Source organism: Pyrus communis, chromosome 6 (assembly GCF_041283825.1).
Source record: "Pyrus communis isolate YQ-2024b chromosome 6, ASM4128382v1, whole genome shotgun sequence".
In the NCBI taxonomy this organism is placed as follows: Eukaryota; Viridiplantae; Streptophyta; class Magnoliopsida; order Rosales; family Rosaceae; genus Pyrus; species Pyrus communis.
In genome coordinates this window covers 6,898,336-6,916,150 of record NC_142570.1, presented here as the reverse complement: position 1 = coordinate 6,916,150, position 17,815 = coordinate 6,898,336, and the positions used below count along the sequence as shown (strand labels likewise).

The window sequence follows — 17,815 nt, the reverse complement described above, 5'->3', positions numbered from 1 at the left end:
TACACACACCCCACATTTTATATACACCCCATATTCTTCACATCTTATAATACTGTGTCACAATCAAGATCGGAGGAAGATAAATAACCTGAAGTTTAAGGACAAGAATTTGAGGGGTATAAGCAGCAAGGGAAAGAACAATCAGATGGTATTGGTAATGTAAATGGCACTAGGACTTCGCCCAGATTGGCAAAACGTAGCTACATGTTGATGTGGTTTCTTTGCATTTTCAGATGTATGAAAAAAAAATTATTTTGATGTTGAATTGCAGAGCATAAATTATGTTTAGCCATTTTATTACTATTCTTATTTCATTAAATTGGAGTTATGCCGTCCAACGACATACATAAAGAAGTATCGTTAATTTCTTCGCATTCCATTCAAGTTCGAACCCGGCAATTTCATCATTTCGCTTGCATTTGTTGGGAAGAGAAAAAAGTAGAAAACTTTCAGTCTTATTCAATAAAATAGAAAAGTTGTTTAATCGATTCCTGGGTTATAATAACCCTGCTTTTGCTTCCCAAGCAGGTATTGGGAATGGATGGTGAGGAATTTTGAGGGTTAAAAAATATAAATAATATGTACTCAAATATTATGTGGGCTGCTAATAAAAAATAAAAATAAAAAACCTAATGGAGTAAATAAGTTTAAATTTTTTGGTGATACACATAAAAAGAAGCAAATCGAAGATTTATACGTTCTAACCAACCCAAAATAATTAAGATATATATAAGCAAGACGACCTTTTTGGAATATTGTGTGTGTGTGTGTATATATATTTACAGCACAGCAATAATAAGAAAGATCCCAGACAACGCTATATTGTATATATCCGAGACTTGGATGTATTTACCGACCAATCAATCATGCATTCTCTTCTCATACGTGTGATACAAGTTAAAACGTATAACACTACGTGATTGTTTACTCGAGATATTATCACAATTATCTGTATAAGCATTCAATGTTTGACTGTTTATCAAACTAAACCTTCATTATTACATGATTAAATTAAAACATATAACTGTGTGTGTGATTAACTTAAAATACTGTTACAAAAGCGGCTCCGTTCTCTTGTATACATCCAGTTATGGGCTGACGTGGTGAGCAGCAGCCAAATGCCTAACTCACCACCACCACATGTTCGGCCAAAAGCTCTGAAGCCCCATATTTCTCAAAAAAGTCTCTGAAATAAAAGTAAAATTCTCTCTCTCTCTCTCTCTCTCTCTCTCTCTCTCTCTAGCCAGCTGGCATCAGTGATCCGCGTAGAGGTGTGGCTCTCCTCATAAATCACCCCATTTGCCTCTGCAGACAGCTACTATAAATGAATTATCCACTTGCTTTCATCACCATGCTCGTGTTTATCTGTAACTTTTTTCATTTTTTTATAAGGATTATACATTTATGAAAAATCACGAAGTTTGACAAAAAATGAATAAATAAGGAGATGGACTTCTATATATTATACCTAAGCACAATAACCGTCGCATTTTATGTCAATAATATCAATTATGTAGTATTATTCATATAATATTGTACAATTCTCACGGAACGTTACGGTAAAAGTGAAATTGTATTTTGCAAATTGCTCCTTAAATAAAACGGAAAAAGAAAAAGATATATTGCAGAATTTGAATAGAGAATATGAATTCTAAAGAGAGCCCAGCTAGCTTGTTCATTCATTCAAACTAAGCAAAGTTTACAAAAGAAACTTAAAAGCTTAATTAATTAATTAATTAACAAGAACAATAATAAATAAAATAAAAGTGAAAAAAGAAAAGAAAGAATAATGCTGAATCATCACTGCTGATGTCTGCCTTGTGAAACCGTCCACTTTTTCTCTCCCTCTCTCCACGTTTCCAGGGCTTGTTTTTCTTTTTCTTCTGTAACGATATATGACTGCTGCTATGTAAATTTAGAGCAAGCTTATTCCTTGTGTCTTAATCCAATCCCCCTCCCCGTCTTTCAAACGGTTTTTTTATTCACCAATAAATCAATAAATTGGAAAAAAACTGAAACAAGTGACGACGACGACGACTACCCGAGAAGAAGAAGAAGAAGAAGAAGAAGATCAAGAAGACAGCAACAATCAAAAAGCGATGAAATGGGGTGGTGATGTTCAAAGGAGAATGAAAGAAATTAATTTAAAAAAAAACAAGAAAAAAAAAGATGAGAAAATGGAAGAAGTAATTTTTTGAGGGTTTCAACTTTAATTTGCTCATGTGAGGTATAATCTTACTTGAGCTAGATTGAGATACGTACATATTGTACAGTGATTTGGCCATGCACATTTCTCACTCGCATGCAAATGCATGCAAAAATCGATTCGGTTTTGGTGTGGATTCGATCGATGGATCGATCATCTCATTGAACCATGGCGAGGAAAGAAGGTGCACCGTTGCCTCCGCCGTTAGACGAACGGCCTGTATTCTGCTTCTGAAACTCTATCTTATACGCCATCTTCCTCTCTTGTTCCGTTTCTTCATCGTCTTCCTCGTCAATGTCTTCGTCTTCCATGTCCTCCTCCTCTTGATCCATAAGATTATCGCTATCCGCTTCCTCCATCCTGTTGTAGTCCTCTACTACTAAATGTTGTGGCAGCCCCTGGAAAACTTGCTGGTGATGATCATGCACTTCCATCAACTCCTTCACAATGTCTTCTGGCTTCAAATGCAAAACCAACAATCAGCATATATCTATGTAAAATACACTTAATTCACTCAAAAGTGTTGGCCAAATAATGCGGAGATGTAATTTTGAATCTCGTTTATTTTTAACAAGTAAGATACTGGCATGAATTTCATTTAATCTTAACGAGCAAGAAGCTAACAGGTCGCGGATTTCGACGATTCTAGTCTCTCTAGACCCTAGCATTGCAAGTATTTGTTACTAGATATATATATATATATATATATATATATATATATATATATATAGAGAAACTTTACCTTCTTGGCAGCCTCTTCTTTTCCCTCTCCAAAGAGGTTAGCTCTCAAATTTGTTTCCACACTTGTGCTATGATCTGCATCCTTGTTTTCTGATCCGGCCGCTACTACTTGCCCTTGTGTTTGTGACACTGTATGCGTACTTGGTTGCGGATGTGTGGATGAACCCGATTTTGGGTTCTCCTGTTGTTGCGGTTGTTGTTCCAGCCTATTTCCTAATGAGCTGCTGCTGCCGCCGCTAGACCCGCCGCCAAGTACCCTTTTCCGGTAAAGGGCATCTAGTTCGTGAAAATATGGACACGTTTTCGCATCCTCCGGCCGCTTCTTGTTGCTCTCCTTCACCTTCTTGAAGTACTTGTTGATGTTCTCCCATTTCTCCTTGCACCTCTTGGAACTCCTCTTGTACCCCATCCGCCCCATACCGGCTGAGATTTCCTCCCACAGTGGGCCCTTCGGACCTGCCTCTTGGTACCTCGGTTCAAGCCCACTTCTCAACTTTATCAGCGCCAACACTTCTGCCTTCGGCCATCTAGAGGACGATGCAGGCTCGGAGCTCCCTCCTCCTCCACCGCTAGCAATATTCTCCTGCGGCGTCGGAGGTACCTGTTGTTCCGGTACAGCCATCACCGCTTGAACATTTTGAGTTTGCTGAGCATGACGAACTTGTTGCACTTGTTGCGGCCGCTGAGGTTGTTGCTGTTGCGGTGTTTGATATGTCTGTGTCGTCGGCTGTGGCGTTGTCTGTGGTAATGGCGCGACAACTGACACCGACGGAGACACAGGTGGTGGGGGAGCGACTTGGACGTTGACAGCCGGAGGCAACTGAATAGTCTGGCCAGTAATTTTCTGCAGGAAAGCGATAATGGCGGCGTCTCTGGAAGCAGAAATGACCCGCTCTTGACTCATGAGCTCGTGCTCGCGAGTTAGCCGGGCCATCTCCTGACGCTTCCACGCCTCCTCCCTGATAGTCCTGTCCTGCTCCCTCTTCTCTATCACTTCTAGAAACCTCTGCTGCATGCTCTCTTGCTTTTGCATCACTTGCTTCATCAAAACCTCGAAAAACGCCATCATTTTTCGGGTACTTCCGCCGCCACTAGTTCCGGTACTAGTACTAGCACTCCCCCGTTTTCTCTTCCGACTCGAGGGCTCTCCTTCCATGTCATCATCGTCGTCCTCGTCGTCAGTTCCCGGGGAAGTCGACGAGCTGTTGGAGGAGAAGTTGACGTCCATCGGAGTGGCTGTAGGTTGCGACGAAGGTATTATTTGAATTGCAGTGGCTTGTTGCTGCTGTTGGGAGGGCATTACTGGAATCGTGGGTGACATTCTGAACGATGAGATGGGCATGGGGTTACTGACAGGCCCAAACCCGACGGAAACCGGGTTCGGAGACGCATGTGCGGCGTGCACTCCCGAAGAGGCCGACACGTTGGCCGTCGTTGCGGCGGCGGTGCCATGTAAAGCCTCCATCTCGCTGAAAAACTTGTAACTTTTGCCGTCTTGGCGTCCCGCGCGGCCTTCTTTCGTCCGCTTGTAATATTTGTGAACGTTTTCGAATTTCTCCTTGCATTTCTTTGCATTTCTTTTGTACCCCAATTCCGCTAGTTTCCTGCACAATGCGTCACAAACATATATTTTGTTATATAATTAATCATTAAAAAAATGAATTAAACCAAATAAAATAGTACAAATCATCATCTTCCCAACTGGGACTTGAGGGAGGGGAAGGAGACAAAAATTAAATTAAAAAAAGGAGGGGAGAGAGTGGGAGGAGAACCTCCCAGGCTCCCATGATCCTCACTTGGTCTCTATCTCCTATAAATTAAATATATAATATTAGCTGTCTATAGTGGAAATTTTAAAGCATTATTTTTTTTATTAGAAAAAGGAAAAAATTAAGAGAAAAAGAGGAAAATGTTGGTAATTTTTTATATTTTGGTGGGGAAATAAAGGAAATCTCATCGGGATTTTAAAAAATGGGTGTTTAATTTAAAGGGCGACAAAAAACAGAGGGAGGAGGGAGGGATTGGTTGCAGGTGATGCAGTGGATCTGAGCCTCTCTAAATTCCAAGAAGAAGATGCTCGGCTCGTGAATCGTGATGGAAAGAGATAGAAGCCCCATGTCCCATGTGCGGCTGGCTGGCTCTGTATGAATGTATTTATATATATATAATACAATATTTATGCAGAAAAATAATTACTTTCTTTTGTTTTTCAAAGGGAAAAAAACAAGGAATTTTGTGAAAATACCCAGAAATAATCAATATTGGGAATGCCAAAATGCTGAATTAGATGACTTGGGAAAATCGGAAAACGAATGAACTTGATGACCCAAAATTCAGAAGACTGGAAGAAAAAAAAAGAATGAATTTTGATTTGATTTTTGTGATTTTTTTTTTTTAAATTGTTTTTGTTTTTGTTAATTACCTGGAGACATCTTCCCACAAGGGGCCTTTGAGGGTGGCGTCGCGGAAGGCCGCATCCATATCGGACCTGATTTTTAGAAGCGCCAAGGTCTCCTGACGCGGCCATCTGTTCCCGCTGGACCCACCACCGCCACTTCGATCCGCGAGAGCATCTTCAGCTGCAACCGCCGCACCGGACAGAGTCATGAGCTCGTCCATATTCACCGCCGCGGACGCTGGCGGCCTGCTGCTGATTGGAGACGCCGCTTCCACCACCAGCTGGCCTTGCTCCGCCGACGCCTCAGCTTCAGCAGCACTCATCTCTCCTCCTCCTCCGTAATGGGTTTGGGACCCTCCAACTCCCCCAGCTCCGCCAACTCCTCCCGCTGCTGGTTGCTGCTGCATAATCTCGCGAATTGAGAAAATGGGTTCTTCTCAGTTCCTCGACGCAGCTGAAAGATGTCGTCTTTCTTCCAATTCTTCACCGCTGATTCATGTACCCAGTGAAATTCATTGGGTACATTAAGCGGCGGGAAAGGCAGATCTTCTTCTTCCTCTTGAGTGTGAGAGAGAGAGGGAGAGGTGAAAGGTGAGAGAGAGGAGGGGGAGGGGGAGTTAAGAGTAGAGGCAAAAGGAAGAAGGAGGAAGATTAGATTAGACAACTGGAAAGATGAAAGGCAGAAAGTGAATTTTCCTACGAGTTAGTGCTGGACTTGACACACTTGAGATTTGGTTTTTATTCATTAGTTTAATTAAAAACCCAAAAACAGAAAAGAAAATTAAAAAACATGAAATAATAATTAAGGAAAAAAGGAGGAAGATTTGAACTCGGAGGAGGAGGGTCTAATCAACATCTTCATCCCCTTCGAAACTGCAACAGTGCTGCTGCTGCTGCTGCCGCCTGCAAGAAATGACAGACAGAGAGAAAAGAAAGGACAGAAACAGTGGATGGGTTGTGGGGAAGAGAGATAAATGAGGAAAGAGAAATAGAGGAGAGAGAGAGAGAGAGGGAAGTGAATGAATGGAGAGATGACGATTATGAGGGTGATGATGATGAGAGAGAGAGAGAGAAAGACAGTGTGAGTGTGAGTGTGGGAGAGAGAGAGAGAGGAGAGATAAAATTATAAGAGATGCTGTGTTGTCAGCGGCTCTCACTTTGCTGCTAATAATTGTCAAAACCATTTACTACTATATTTTACTCTCTATTTTCTTAACTTTTAAGAATCAAGTGTTACACTAGTATTAAAGTCTAACGATATTTTTTGTACTTCTAAGTTTTAAATTCTAAGTTCAACTTTCATTTGTTCAAAAGTTCAACTTTCATTAATGGATAATTTGATGCATAATTACGATCGAGTCGTTGTTTGCTATTCATATGTACTTTTAAGCTTCAAATCTCAAGTTTGACTTATATAAATAGTAAAATTGATACATAATTATAATTAACACGCTATATAACTTAGTTTAAATCTCTCATTCCAATATCGAGCATACAAAAGTTATTTAAGTATGCAACATTGACAATATTGTTGATGCTAAATATTAAATAGTAAACATCAATGTAAGATATGTAATGTTTAAATTTAACGATTAAATGTGCACCCAAAAAGTTATGAGAATTCTAGCATGAATCGGAGTCAATTAGAGGCAATGTACAATAAGTATTTATCTATACTAGAAAAATTATGTTGATACATTAATTCCCTAATAAAACCTTACCATAGATTGCTTGCAAGATTCATTTGTATTATGACATCTTCAACGCTCTAGAAAATTTAGACTCAAATGTTAAATATGAGTTCAAATATTATATATTTTTCTACTCAAATGCATCAGAAAGTTAAAATTTATTTATTTTGAGTTGTATTGAAACCATGAAACTTATGCTTGAGTTTCAATATAAAATTTGAGTCTAAGTTGTAGCTCACGTCGATAAGGAAATATGGTATTTCAACTAGTAAAATAGCATTTGAATTTTTGCTCCAACCATGTCAAATGCATTCAAATTTCAGTTCTTATTCCAATATTGCATGAGATAGGATAAACATGCACCTTTTGTAGCCTTTCATAACTTCTGTTTAATCTCATTCGTTGTTTTCATTGGATGTATTCAATATGATGGCCAAAAATGGGAAAAAAGTTTATGAGAGGCTCAAAATGATGTGTGAAATGTTACTTCAATTTAAGTTTAACATTGGTGTATATATGTATAAGGGAAGAAAACAAAAAATATAAAACGCTCCACTTTTGGACCCAAATATAAAAACCTAGGCTAAATTGTAGCAAATGTCCCTGAATTTTACTCTAAGTTAATATTCGTCCTTGAAATCTTATATTAGTTTCTCCCGTCCTCCAATTTAATTCCGTGTTGCAACAATGGTTCTTCCTCCAAGTTTGTCTTCTTTTTCGGCAAATTTGAGGGTATAGTAGTCTTTCCAAATCTGGGTGTAAGATTCTCATCACCAATTGAAGGAAAGAATTTTATTGAAAAAAAAAAAATAGAACGAAATGAAGAGCAAGAGGTTGATGGGATCCTACCATTTTCAACCTTTTTCTTTATTTTTTTATGATGCGATGAGAGAGGGAAATGCAGGATTGAGCAGCAATACTAGGATATTTCAATAAGTGATGACAATGGATTTTGTGTTCAACGTTCGAGCTTTCACGTAGCACATGAGTTATCAGGTTCGAGTTCTCTTCCATCCTACAACACGTGAGATCCCTTTGAAGCTGCAAAAAATCATATTTTCCCCCATCAAAAAGGTCAAATGCATGACATGTGATAGTTTTTGACGGTAACGATGACAAACTTGACGGAAATGACCACTTATCTAATATAGGGTTAACTTAGGAAACGGGTATAAAAATCACGAACGAAAACTAAACTCGAAGTAAAGTTTAGGGACCTTCATTACACTTTAGCCAAAAATATAAGTATAAAATTATAAGCTTGAAGATAACCATAAAGAACAACTCAACAATATGATTAATTTTGTGTGCATAAATAACATTTACTTATATATATGCCCTCTAAAAGAATTATTCTAATCTCCTTTATAATTATTAAATTAAAAATGAATATTATTTTGAAATATTTATAATAATTTTCTATATAATATATATATATATCAAGGAGATGGATCTGTGACACCATTTTTTTACACAATTTTTGGCATACGCTTTTGTGGGTCTACTCCGTAATGTATTTCAACGATTCGAAACGTTTATCTTTTATCAAAAATCAACCCAATCTGAAACTATATAACTGTTGGATGACGGGTTTAGGATTTCTTTATAGAACCGTATTCGTTTATTTTCTTCATTACAAATAAATGTCTTAATGGTTTTGGATTTACCTCATTTTTTTTTAAGGATGATCTCTGAATGATATTTTAGAAGACAAAAGGTTCAAATCATTAAAATATATTAAAAAGTGAGATTTATAAAAACGTATGTTGAACATTGTGTAAAAAAATGATGCCACAAATTTACCCCGAAGAAAAAAAAGATTAAAAGAAAATTCAAACTGAATGGAGCAAGGAGCATAAGCTAGGAAACTCTCACATCCATCTTAAGGAATAAAAATCAAGGCCATCTTTCCTTTGCCATCCCAATAATGTCTTACTGAATTGACCCAACAATCCCTCTCTGTGGGTGTGGCCTTGCACTATTGGACTTTGCTTTAACTTTACTATGTAACTTGGCAGCACCAACACTTCGCTCTCCTCCCCTCAAGTTGCGTTCTCACTCTATCTAATCTATACAGTTCCAACTGTCGCACTCAGTCGTCCACACACACGCGCAAAACTCGTAACTAAGCTGACAATTTTGTGTACTATCAGTTAACTTGACACGAACGATACGAAAATAACAGGTTTTTGGTCAATCTGTTAATGAATCCAGTCGTTATCCAGGTCATCTTTTAAGAACCCTTTTACGAGTCAGGTCGTTATCGAGTAACCCATTAAGAATCCGTTAATGATAAGATATCATTTGTCAAATCTAGACATAAGCATGACAGTTTCTTATATGACCTGTTAACCAGAAACAACATAACTCGTTAAGGAATCAAGTCGTTATGGGGTTATCTGTTAAAAATCCGCTAAGATGATGATTTTAACACAACACAACACGTTAAGATATCAAATATGACAAGAAAACAACACAAACACAACAAACATAACTCGGTTGCCATGCCTACTCGTAAGACATCGATAACTAAAACTCGCACGTAAACAACTAACGATAGCATTATTTTATGCAACCGCCTGTCGAAAATAGCTGTAGCATATTCTTTTTTTACTTTGTTTCTTCACATTCAAAATTGACACCCTAGTTTTGAGCTGGAACAAACTAAAATTGTTGAAGCACACCAATTAGCTGCACAGGAATCAGAATATGATCTGCACTCACTCATCACGCTTAACCATGGTTTAAACTTTAAACTCAACCTAACCATACATACTCTGAGATCGATCTGTGGCTTTTTTAATATTACTTTTAGGTAGCAATTTAAATTATACTCTGCGTCCTCCTCTTCTTGCTCAAAACTGATATTATATAGATAATTTAATTATCATCGAGCGAATCTATGACACTATTTTTATACAATTTTTGTGTAATTAACTTCATAATGTAATCATGTTTACCAAAAGTCATCTAAATATAAAACCATGTGACGATTGGATTAAGGATTTAGAATTTCTTTGTAGAACTGTATTAGTTTATTTTCTTTACTACAAATAAATGTCTTAATGGTTTTGAACTTGTTTAATTTTTTGTAAGGAAGATCTATAATTGATGTTTTAAAAAATAGACGATTCAAATAGTTAAAATACTTTTGGAAGAAAATTTCACAATGACACGTGTTAAAATTGTGAAAAAAATGGTATCATGGAGTCCCATTATCTAATTATTAATTAATTAATTAAAATGACTATGTGGTGATTAATGAGAGAAATAGGGAAAATATGGATATTTTAAATCTCACATCGAAAGTCATTTAGTACTACGATCTAATAGTATTGTAAGCGAGAGATTTTAACTTTAATTCTCACCAAAAATAAATTTGAATCATATTATTATCAGTCTATTACGAGACTAACCTACTAGTTATCTCTTAAAGTAAATAATATCGTTTGTTAAAAATAAAAATAACAAATAATAAATAAATAATTCACATCGAAAGTTTGATTTAACCTGGAGGGAGGAGGACCTGTGATGTTGTCAGATGAAGACTTTAGCTTAAGCAAAGTTGTTATCGGTCCCACCTCCCATCCGACATGCTTAATAAGTCCCATGTGATTGGAGCCCTTGGAGGCTGATGGAATTTATCATATAAATATCCATATATATATATAGGAAGACTTTAAGAGTAGAGATTCTTTTTTTTTTTTTTTTTTAATGGGGACATCCTCTTAATCGTTAGATTTGACTTTAATAAAATTCTGTGGTTAAGATTTTGTGACCTGTAATTTAATCTCAACCATAGAATTTCATTAAAACCAAATCTAATAGTCAAGAATGTATTCCTATTTTTTTTTAAATGAAAATCTCTTTTCTTAAAGGGCTTGATATTTATATATATATATATATATATATATATATATATATTAAAGATAGAAAGAGATAGAGAAAAAGATAAATTTTACACCAACAATGCCAGCAGCTATTGATTTTTCGCTTAATATATATATATATATATATATATAGAAAGAGATAGAGAAAAAGATATATTTTACACCAACAATGCCAGCAGCTATTGATTTTTCGCTTAATATATATATATATATATATATATATATATATATATAGAAAGAGATAGAGAAAAAGATATATTTTACACCAACAATGCCAGCAGCTATTGATTTTTCGCTTAAAATTAACACCAATTGACAGCGCACAATTCCTGTTGCAAGCTTGTTCTTTCCTTTTTTTATACTTTTTCCATTCACACAAACAATGCCCTCACATCTAAAAAATTATCGTCAGACGATACTAAAATAATATCACGTGATATAATTAATATGTAAGATATTTTGAAATCAAACTTAGTACCTCAAGTACATCGATAAAAATTCTTAATCACTTAAGCTACAACCTATTGCCAACTGGCATGAATGACAACTTTATAATTTAGGACATAAATATTAATAAGCATATGCAAATGTTATATCATGTAACAGTACGTGTCACAGTATTTAATGTTTGAAATTTCTTTGATACGGTTAATGTTTCCATGAAATATCAATAAAATCAGAGAAAGATATGGAAATGGGGACGAAGTCTAAACTTCACCCTAGACAGGAGAAATTCTTAACTTTCGACCAAAATCAATAAATTTTGCCAAATTTTTGACATATTGATTAAATATCGAATAAACTCTTATATTTCGTCTAAACAAGTTTTTGACATTCTCTACAATTTTATTTTAAATTTTCACTTTTTTGAGAAAATTTCCATTGAAGATAACCGATATCGATATCAATATTGATATTTTCACTGATATTGATATTTTAAACAATAACACATTGTGGAGCAGATTAGGTGCTCTCAAAGTCTCATGATGCTGCTCAAGCCTAATGTATATCATTGTGGCAATCATGCTTTTCTAAGTCACAATAATATATATATATATATATATATATATATATATATATATATATTTATAGGTAATATGTGTATATATACATGCATGCCTTATGTGTTTACTATAATTATATGTCAATTACAACAAATCACAGATAATATTAGTTTTAAGAAGCCAGCTAGGAAATAATTAATACTGCCTAATTTACACATATGCATAGTCATTAATTATGACACACCCCGACCCAGAAAGTCCACTTGGACCCTGAATCGAGCTGTGCTGGCTGACAACTGGAAGGTGACGAAGCCATAAAATGTGATAGAGTGTAGAAAAATGTGAATAATTTGAACCTAAAATTTTTTAATACCAGAGTGCGTTGAGAGCGGGAGCGAACCCATTTCACACATGATGTCAGAGCATAAGTAAGGTACAAGAGTGTGGGGAAGAATCATACCCTTAGAAATATCCATCAATACTAAGATTCGCCACAGATCCTTATCGATACAAACTCAGCAACTAAAACCTGGAGGGCACCAAACAGAGAGTGTGAGTAAGCAATAAAATCAAGCTTCCCAAAGTTATTACATCTCTAAAAGTAATGCCCCTAAATGTAAAACCCGTATGGTTTTCCATAGGACAATACAACATATATACATATGTCCAAACCATACTCAGAAATGGCCAGAACCACAGTTTGCCATCAACTCCACCAAGCAATAATAAGTAGGCCAAATGAACTTAATCAATACAAAATGATATATCAGTCGGAGTCATCTAATTGACATGTACAACTTATCCATATCTCATCAATCATGGCTAGCATATAAGTCGGAGTCACCTATAGTGACCTGTACGACTTATTCATATCTCATCAATCATGGCTAGCATATAGCTCAATAAGTATACCTGCACACGAGTCGGAACCACCTAAAGTGGTCTGTACGACAAGACTGGGTGTAAATAAATACGCTCAAGTGCTACGATCACGTGAAGATTGTGCGAATAATCGCGGGTCACCTACGAGTCGGAATCACCTAAAGTGGTCTGTAACACAGGACTGTGCACCTACCTTGGATCCAAGGTGAGCGTAAGGTGTGGGAGGTGAACATCACGTGAAGGACTGTGCCCTGGCCAAGGGCGGGAGCACTAACACCGGGGTGCAGGTTTATGAGCTATATTATATCTCAACACAATCATACTTACTAACATCACTAACATCAACGTGTACTCACCTGAAGCTTACCTGGGCGTCCGGGGCGTCATATAGCACTTCAAAGCATTCACAATAGTCAGGTCCAGGTAATATCCATATGAATATGCCATGATGCAATCTAAACCCAAACATTTCATGATATTCTCAAAATATATATAATACGGCGTAACATGTACAATCAATAACACCCTACTCCCAAACTATTTACTTTTGAGGGTAATCATTAGTGATAAGCCCAATTAGACCCTAGTTACATTAACTATCATACTTACCTTTCCTTACTTCAATTTCTTGATTCTTCACGTATTGATTTATGATCAACATTTAATCACCAAATCATAAAGCTAAATCTCACAATTCCCACCAATGTCCCTCACATTGCTCAATTCACTAAACAAGGCTATTGTCTCAATTATTTAATCTCATTTATTATATAGCTGCATCTAACGTCTTGTTAGACTGCCTACATACCCTAAACAGAGATCAAGCCATTAGTAGTTCGAAATGATTAATTGTAGGTAACAAGCATAGATCACTATAGAAGTGCTTGTGGAACTATCAATTATATGCCTATGAAAGAAAAAGGCCCACTCACCTGGAGTCCATGCTATGATTATCTTGCACGCACATCGAGACATCACGATCTATCGTCGCCTGCCACGAAGTCCAAAAGTGGACAGAAGATGGTCAATTTTGCCCATAAAGCTGGCGGGTGCCTAAAGCTTCCCGACGTCGATTCGTCGTCTACGGTGGTCCAACGGGGTCAAGGTTGGTTGGGTTTTGCTCCTAGGATGATGGGCTACAAAGCCCAAGTGGTGGCATCGGCCATCGCTTTGCCGATTTGCCGGAAAATCGAAAAGGGTGGCCGAAGCACTATTGATTTTCGTCAACTTTCGTGGCCTCAAACTGCCACATACCATGGTTAATCAAGGTGGTTCTTCGGTGGGTTTTGTAGAGGGGAATGAGAGCTTCAAGATGTTGGTGGTGGCATCGAAAAACTCCACCGGAGTTGGCCGGAATCGGCCTTGGAAAATGGGAACTTGTGGTGGGTATGGGTGGACGGGAAAGCCACTTCCTTTCTTTTTTTTTTCTTTTTTTTTCTTTTCTTTCTTTCCTCATTTCTGATTTGGCTTCACCCCACAAAGTGGGGATTTAATTTAATTAACACTAAACCTTGAATAACCAATTTCGAACGTCCGTAACTATACCGTTATAATCCAGACTCGCAAACGGCTTTCGCCTATATGTTCATACCAACGAGCACTACGAGGATATGCTAAAAGAATAAGTCTCACATCTCTCAAGTCGATGGTCAACGGAAGTCAAAGTCCTTACCTCTAGGGCAATTTCGTAAATTCACGCTTTTAAAATAAAATAAAAACGTAAAATTTGGAACGGGTTGTCACAATCTACCCACCTTAAGAAAATTTCGTCCTCGAAATTTAAAATCATCAGTCCAATGTAGAATACTCAAAATTAAAGAGATATATGTATGTAAATACATACACAAGGAAGACATCAAGTTATAGCGACTACATAAAAGAGGATGACATTCTGTCATGATCGGAGTGTAGTGACTCTTCTTTCATGCCTCCAAATTCCTACTTTCCTTCTTTCTTCTCTTTTTTTTTTTTTTTTTTTTTCATAAACGTTTTCAAAGCGTAACGTACTTCGAAATTAAGCATGTAATATTTTTGGGTCAAGCCCAAACAACAATTAATGAATTAAATAAGTAAATACAAATATTAACGTAGAATAATCTACTTGTTTACTTGCTTAACAACCCAACAAATAAGTTATTAATATTACGGTCTGCACCCCACAAAACCGACAATTCATTGTTGTCTTGATAAGCAAGTAACAATTCTCGAGGGTGCAATATTACCATCTTGCCCCTCAATGGGAAATACACATACAAGCCTCAATCGTAGTCATTCACTACCTTTTGAGGCAACATCGTCAATAACATAAATTTTCTACATCACAATCTCAATCAAATAATTGTTCGCAATAATCTGTTATAAATCACAAGCTGCACATACAATATTTGTATATTTCGAAGGATACCATACTCCTAAACAGGAATGTAACCGTAGTTACCCATAATTCTAACAAAAGTAGGGGTGGTTCGGTATGGGATCCCATACCGAAACCCTTGTCCCGATTCCCAAACCGAAATTTTTGGGAATCCCAAATTCAATACCAATCCCAAACCAAATTTTCGGGAATCCCGAAATAATTTCGGGATTTCGGGACAAATCGGGAATCCCGAAATGTTAAGAGTTAGTGTTCCTGTCTTATCACTGCAAAGCACATCCATACCCGCCATTTCCTCAATGGCAGTCATCCTCTTGGTGATGGCACCCTGCTGAGATAGCCTGTGAGAACCAATAACCATTGTCACGGACAAGACAGTGGGCATGGCAATGGGAATGCCTCCAATCAAGAGCACCAAGAGATTGTCAATTCCACTCCTGTACTTGCGGTGCTGAATTGGGTACATGACTATGATTTCAATCACCATTCCAATGGCAATGGAACAGATACAGAAGTTCCCGATGGCAGTGAGCACCTTCTAGAAGTGTCCGACTTGGTTAGTGCTGTCCACAAGATGTGCAGCCTTCCCAAAGAAGGTATGGACACCGGTGGCAATAACAACAGCTTCAATTTCACCCTGCTTGCAAGTTGAACCGGAGAAAACCTCATCACCTGGATGCTTGGTCACTGGAAGTGATTCTCCTGTGAGAGCAGATTGATCGATCTTTAAAGGATCACCCTCGAGAAGACGAGCATCAGCTGGGACGATATCTCCCAATTTGATACTGATGATGTCCTGAGAAGTGAGAATGCATGCCGCTTGTGGGAGGATCATGGATGCACGGTTGGTGTTTGATAAAATGTCTCGCAGAGATGTGGTTGCCTGGAGTATTATGATTAACGGGTATGATTTGGTCTGATGTTTTCAGAGTGGCCATTTCGACACTGCATTCCTTTTGTTTGAAGAGATGAAGAACTCTAATGCGGAGCCAGATCCAGATGAGATGATACTTTCTGCCATTCTTTCAGCTTGTGGTCATGCTGGAAAGTTGGCTTATGGGAAAGCAATCCATGACTTCATTCGGTATGGGAATACCGAAAAAATGGAGATGTAATACCGAATCCCATACCGAAAATTTCGGTTTGGTTCGGGATGACATACCGAAATTTTTGGGAATTTTGGTTTGGGATTTTTTTGGTTTGGGATCGGGATTTTTTCGGTTTGGTTTGGGATTTTTGGGATTTTTTTCCAGCCCTAAACAAAAGTATGCGTCCATTAAATATGCATTGTGCGTAAAATCTCCATATATCAACTCCAATGATACCATAGTTAACCCGAAATTGTAACTGTGGTTACAAGTGACTAGAATGGAGATAAGGATATATTGCAACCATGCTACTGGTGGGACAAACAAGATGCAACTCGTCCACAAAGGTATGAGTAACTCATTTCAAACTAATCGTTAATCTATGGGTAGAAATGCAATACTGAACAACTTCTAATACTCAAAACCTTCATAACGACTTCCAAAGGCTTGGAAGTGAAACATGTAACACGATGAAATATAAATACACCAAGATGATAATCTTGTCAGGTTTCTGTTTGCTGAATTTGTATAGAAGTCTAGGAGTAGTTTTCTCAAAAAGTCATCGTCCTCTGGACGCAATTAGAAAATTGTAGTTGTCTAGGAAGTTTGAACTCTATATCCTCAATATCCCCACAACATTAATCAAAAGCGGGGTGCATCTAGAGTGAGGATTCATTTAGAACACATCAAAGGGAGCCTCGATTTTATATCTTCCCTACTTCCACATTTGATCACGTCACAAAGAACTTCTAGATCACATCACCCGAAGAGGTTGACTACATCCCACTTCTATCTTAGTGGTCTTCACAAGTGTCTTGTTGAAATTTCAACACCCATTTTAAGGAAATAACTATTGACAATACTTCAATTTTTAGAGCAAGAAGAATATTGTTTTCTACTTAAGTAAACAACCACCAATCGGAACATCATATAAGCGTATCATTGGTTTAGCATCACGATTAATGAATTTCACATTCTTTACATATACAACATATCTCGAACTGAGCGTATAAAAAGATACTTCCTAACTCCATTCATACAAAATGATTAAAATCATTTGAACCATTTCTTGATAGATTAAAGGTAACTCTATATCGATACTCATATTTCCCAACTAAATAGAATAGGACAGGCTGGAAGTGTGCGAGAGTGGATACACAATAGTGCACTCATAGATGCTAATTTAATTATACTATTGCCTCTGACAGAACTTAGCTTGTTCCAAAAAGTAAATGTAATAAAAAGTTCTAAGATCAATGAAGATTTGGACACACTTTTCTACATAATAGTCCCAATCAGTTTTCCAATGAAATTAGAAATTGTTAATTCTAGGTCATAAATATGATGGTTCATCTTTAGCGGTTCTACCACCGAGAAACATAAGCGTTAACATACTAAGAAAGTCTGAATCCGAATTGACTTGTCACATCAATCGACAATCACCATGCATCATCAAAATCTCCACAGAGAAGTGTCATCTAGCCTTCGAAATAAGGTGATGACTGTTGACTTTAGGTCTATGAATAAGATGATTCATTTCA

The 17,815-nt window shown here is 37.1% G+C and overlaps 1 protein-coding gene and 1 pseudogene across 2 annotated transcripts; both read right to left on the bottom strand.

Annotated features, from left to right (window-relative positions):
- Window positions 1-1,649: 1,649 nt before the first annotated feature.
- LOC137711045 (trihelix transcription factor GTL1) lies at window positions 1,650-6,463 on the bottom strand. Of its 2 annotated transcripts, none has more exons than XM_068450242.2 (3): window positions 5,370-6,463; window positions 2,949-4,551; window positions 1,650-2,664 (listed from the first exon to the last, which is right to left on the bottom strand). In XM_068450242.2, the coding sequence occupies exons 1-3, from the start codon at window positions 5,750-5,752 to the stop codon at window positions 2,365-2,367; spliced, it is 2,286 nt and encodes a 761-aa protein (XP_068306343.2). In that variant the 5' UTR covers window positions 5,753-6,463; the 3' UTR covers window positions 1,650-2,364. The 2 variants fall into 2 exon arrangements, with proteins under 2 accessions (XP_068306343.2, XP_068306344.2); XM_068450243.2 differs by having other exon boundaries at window positions 1,650-2,660; window positions 5,370-6,443.
- Window positions 6,148-16,021, bottom strand: LOC148696188 (ATPase 2, plasma membrane-type pseudogene; annotated as a pseudogene).
- Window positions 16,022-17,815: the final 1,794 nt, after the last annotated feature.

What these genes read in the sequence shown, in the direction of transcription:
- LOC137711045 (XM_068450242.2), bottom strand. Translation starts at nt 5,752, where the DNA reads ATGCAGCAGCAACCAGCAGCGGGAGGAGTTGGCGGAGCTGGGGGAGTT. An exon ending in TTGTGGGAAGATGTCTCCAG is followed by an intron (nt 4,552 to 5,369) that starts GTAATTAACAAA and finishes CGCATTGTGCAG; the next exon opens with GAAACTAGCGGAATTGGGGT. An exon ending in AAGAAGAGGCTGCCAAGAAG is followed by an intron (nt 2,665 to 2,948) that starts GTAAAGTTTCTC and finishes TTGCATTTGAAG; the next exon opens with CCAGAAGACATTGTGAAGGA.